The sequence below is a fragment of the Apium graveolens genome, chromosome 7 (genome assembly GCF_009905375.1).
Source record: "Apium graveolens cultivar Ventura chromosome 7, ASM990537v1, whole genome shotgun sequence".
NCBI classification, from domain to species: domain Eukaryota; kingdom Viridiplantae; phylum Streptophyta; class Magnoliopsida; order Apiales; family Apiaceae; genus Apium; species Apium graveolens.
In genome coordinates, this window is record NC_133653.1 from 50,998,549 (window position 1) to 51,002,793 (window position 4,245).

Genomic DNA, 4,245 nt, shown 5'->3' on the forward strand with positions numbered 1-4,245 from the left:
TAACCATTTCCATTGAAATCATGCTATAATTTCACGAATCCCAAGACAGCAAAAATATCTACTCACCTCTCACTCTCAGCCTGATATGGGATTGCACTGAAAAATCGGTACAGTGTATGTTGATTATAGCCAGAACATGCACTGCCACTTTTTCTCCACTTCACCTATAGCTAGACAGTCATAACTTTAGCTTTATACCCTCCTCCCCCGCACACTCTCTTTCTGTATAATACACATTCATAATGCATATATATAAATCTATACGTATGCGTATATATATTCTCTGTATTATGTGTGTTATGCAAGATAGTACAAGAGAAAACTAACAAACTGCTAGACTCCAAGGTGAAAAAATATAGTGGCAGTCACTATTGTTTACTCAAACTAGATGTGTCGGAGTAAGGAGTCCTTTCTAATTCTGTCAAGCTATCAGCTGGTCCAGGGATGTACTACAGACTGTACAATCACAATACACCCACGCACTACAATCCAAGCATGCATCCCAACTTGAAAAGGAGCATTTTTTCTTCCTTGCAATCTAAGCGTGCTAGTTTCTTTAAACTGCTTAGTACTGTAACTACTAATTGTGTGTGAAGAAACTAAGGATTTATTACCACTTGCATCTACGCGTACTGTGCTGCTTAGTATAATTATTCGTCACAGTTAAATCGATATTTATGTCAATGTAGTATAAGTTGTATTTTCATATAATCCACTTCTCCCAGCCAGTTACAACACATATCACAATTAAATGTAAAAATAATGATGGTACATCCACATTTGAACTTAACACCACATTTGATGGTATTAATCAATGTGGTGGTGCTAAGCTCATCTTGGTAGATCACAATTAAGAGATAGTAACATCCACATTTGAACTTACAAATTCCCCTCTCTTCTATACCAATTACTTAATGTACTCCCATCCCAATCCTTGGTTTTAGTTCCAACACAAGAAGAGTAGAAAATTCTTAACATGTTTTCGCCCAATTAAAAACCAACCCCCATTCTCCTAATACCAGTGCTACAAATGCACAAGATATTAGTGCATGCCATGCATGATATATACACAAATTAAGAAGATATAATTAAATAAACCTACTAAATCAATCCGCCAAATTCTTGGAAGAAGAAATATTGGACATGAATCTTTTTGTTGTCGTTGAAGATGAGACGGAAAAGGATCCGAGGTTCCTCTCAGAGCAAAATTGAATTTCTTCAACCTTGGATCATAAAAATATAAGGCTGAACTCTTTTGCAGCTGACATGATCACTCCGATCCAACTCCTCCCATCCTTTTGAAATCTCGGTAAGTAATTATTTTTCCCTTATGGCCATTACGCATGAATCACTAGAAAGTGATAAGGAAATTAACAGAAATAAGATAGTACCTAGAAAGCTAAAATAACACAGATCACCATCAATTTACCCTAGAGTGAAGAAAAAGGAGAAAAGAAAAGTGGGAGATCAGATAAGACTTGCTAGATCAAAGATGGAACTGAATAGCCCATACTTTTAGCAGGATCAAGCCAGGAACCTACACCATTCCCATTCCAAATAACAGAATTAGGATCTGATGATGCCATTTGTTGGATCTGATTGTTATTTAACCTATCCTCAGATTCTTCGGTATTAATGAAGTCTTTCATGGACATACCGCCATTATCATGACTGCCTTGCATTTGAATATGATCTTCGTACTGAGAAAATCCCAGAAAATTGTTACCTCCAGATCTAGCATCTCCGAGAACATGACCATTGGATACAGTTTTTTGCTGTTGAATGTTTGACAAAAGGGAAGCCATATTTGGAGAAGCACTAACACTTGAGCTTAAAGACCCAAAATTAGGAAGGTGATGGTAGCTTGAAAGCATTGACTTTGAAAGAAGACCACTACCCATTATTTGGGCAGAAGATAAAAACCCCAGGGAACTAATTTGAGGTTGAAGATCATATTCGTACAATGAATTATTACCTGCATGATCAACCCTAGAATTAAACGATAGATTGAGCTCGGAAGAATTAGGGTTCATATTATTGTGTTGTAAAGCATGATAAAACAAAGGATTATTTGGATTTAGAGACGCCATTGGAGCTGAAGTAGCTGAATGATTAGAAGAGTCCACAGCCACCTGTAGGGTGGAGGTGGAAGCAGCTGCAGGCCTTTTAACCCTCTTGTTTTTTCGACAACCACCACCAACTGGAACATTTCTTAGGGTTCCACCGCGAGTCCAGTAACGTTTGCAAGCTTTGCAAAAATGCCTTGGCTGTGACAAGCTGTAGTTATTATAATAACAAAACTTAGTGTTTGCTGAATCACAGCGAGGACACTTTAGTGCTAGTTGTTGTTGCTGTTGGATTTGTTCTTGTGTTGGTTTGTCTCCACCCATATTTGTTGATGCCATCAAGTTCTGATCATCTATCTGCACAAAAAGGAAAAAGAAAAAGAAAAAGGAAAGGGTTTTCAAGAAGGATGTTTTTAGGGTAAAAATTAACAATAAGGAAAAGAAAGCATAACACACAAAACTAATAGTATTCTCTTCCAAAAGCTAAAAAACAAGAATATAATGGGGTCATGTTTTGTTCTCATATAATTGTGGGGTGGGGAAAAGGAATTTAAAGAAGAACGTGTGGCCATTCATTGGTGTTTGTGGAGATGATGAGTGCCATTTTCTCACAGTTGCCTTCTAGCTAGCTGCTAGCTTCTTCTTTCTACTAAGCTCTAGAAATAATATTACAAACAGTAAACAGACAATATTAGCAGGTGGCAAGACTTGAGCCGACCTGTTCATGATAAATATTCAGATGGAGAATGTACGTCAAATCATTTAAAGTCATTAAGTAACTAAATTCTTTTTAATTTCACGTGATGGGTCTGTAGTATACATAATCACAGACTATTAAGTAGAATCTTTTAGTATATAAAATGAAGAATAACAATTTTGCCAATGGTGCAAAATGTGTAACTCAACTTTGATTATTAAAAGATGTGTACCTCGAGTTTGGAGATAAGAGTAGAATATGTACTTTCATTATGTGCAACGTTATGGCCATTAACTATTGATGCAAAGCGGGTAAAAGTTAGTGGCTTATATGCAAAAAATGAACGCATAAAAGTACACACAATACACAAACAAAAGTATACATTTCTCTACTTCTCTCCAAATTTCAGGTATATATCTTGCAGTAATCAAAGTTTAGATACACCACCTACATTTTACTCTTGAATAAAATAGAAGGACCTATATGTCAAAGTTTTCAAATTGAGGGGCCATTTTTAATTACATGACATATATGTAATTAACTTGGAAAAAATAGCCATACCTCCGCGACGAATCAGGTTACATTAATCCATTACAAAAAAGATTACTACTTTTGGAGAAAAAACCCAACAATTTTATTGGTCACCGTGTACCCCGCAGAGTCATGGAGATCAATATAGGTAATGGAAAATCTCAGAGTTCACTACGTACCCAAGGTAATCGTACACTATATCCCACTTTCCAGTTGCTTCCCTCTGATATGGATTAATTAACAAACACCTAAATTATTATACCAATGCATTATAATAATCCCCCCATTTGTGTGTATTACTATAAACTCGTAATGGTTCAAGTGCAATACATCGACATCCCTAATATAATGATCCCATATCTTATGTCTATGAGAAGGGCTGTCATCAGTCACACAGTTTCATCATTACATTTAAAAGCGGAGTTCTATTATGAATGTACATTGGTAGTGTCATAATTATTTCTTCAAAGTACAATATTGACTTTCTTGAGTATTACATATATTGTTTATATATAACAACTATAAGATTTACAACAAAGAGAACAATATAACTAGATTTTGAAAGCGTTGATTTCTTTATTCAATAAAAACAAGTGATATATAAAACCGATGCTAAAAATCAGGACTTTTATATATCAGCAATCCCTACAAAAACTCAAAGCCAAAACAACCTCAATCTGTTTCCTAAAATCAAGCTATCCCAACTATTACTATAACAGACATAGTAGAGATAACTTCTACATTATTTAAAATATAAATAAAGCCCAACAGAAATCAAAACTCAACTAAAGATTAACCCAACATTACTCCCCCTTAATCTTAGAGTTGCCCAAACAAGTTCTCGATTCCAAGTAGTTTTCTCATTTTCTCAAATTTGACTGTAGTAATGGCTTTTGTTAGGATATCTGCCTTCTCACATTCGCTGCTAACATGTTTCAAGATGATTTCCCC

At 35.4% G+C, this 4,245-nt stretch overlaps 1 protein-coding gene across 1 annotated transcript; it reads right to left on the minus strand.

Moving 5' to 3' along the window:
* Positions 1–741: 741 nt before the first annotated feature.
* Positions 742–2,726, minus strand: LOC141672403 (dof zinc finger protein DOF1.4-like). Its single transcript, XM_074478989.1, has one exon. It carries the CDS (start codon positions 2,403–2,405, stop codon positions 1,482–1,484), a length of 924 nt encoding a protein of 307 aa, XP_074335090.1. The 5' UTR covers positions 2,406–2,726; the 3' UTR covers positions 742–1,481.
* Positions 2,727–4,245: the final 1,519 nt, after the last annotated feature.

Excerpts from the sequence above, each read along its gene's own strand:
- LOC141672403 (XM_074478989.1), bottom strand. The coding sequence starts at position 2,405 with ATGGCATCAACAAATATGGGTGGAGACAAACCAACACAAGAACAAATC.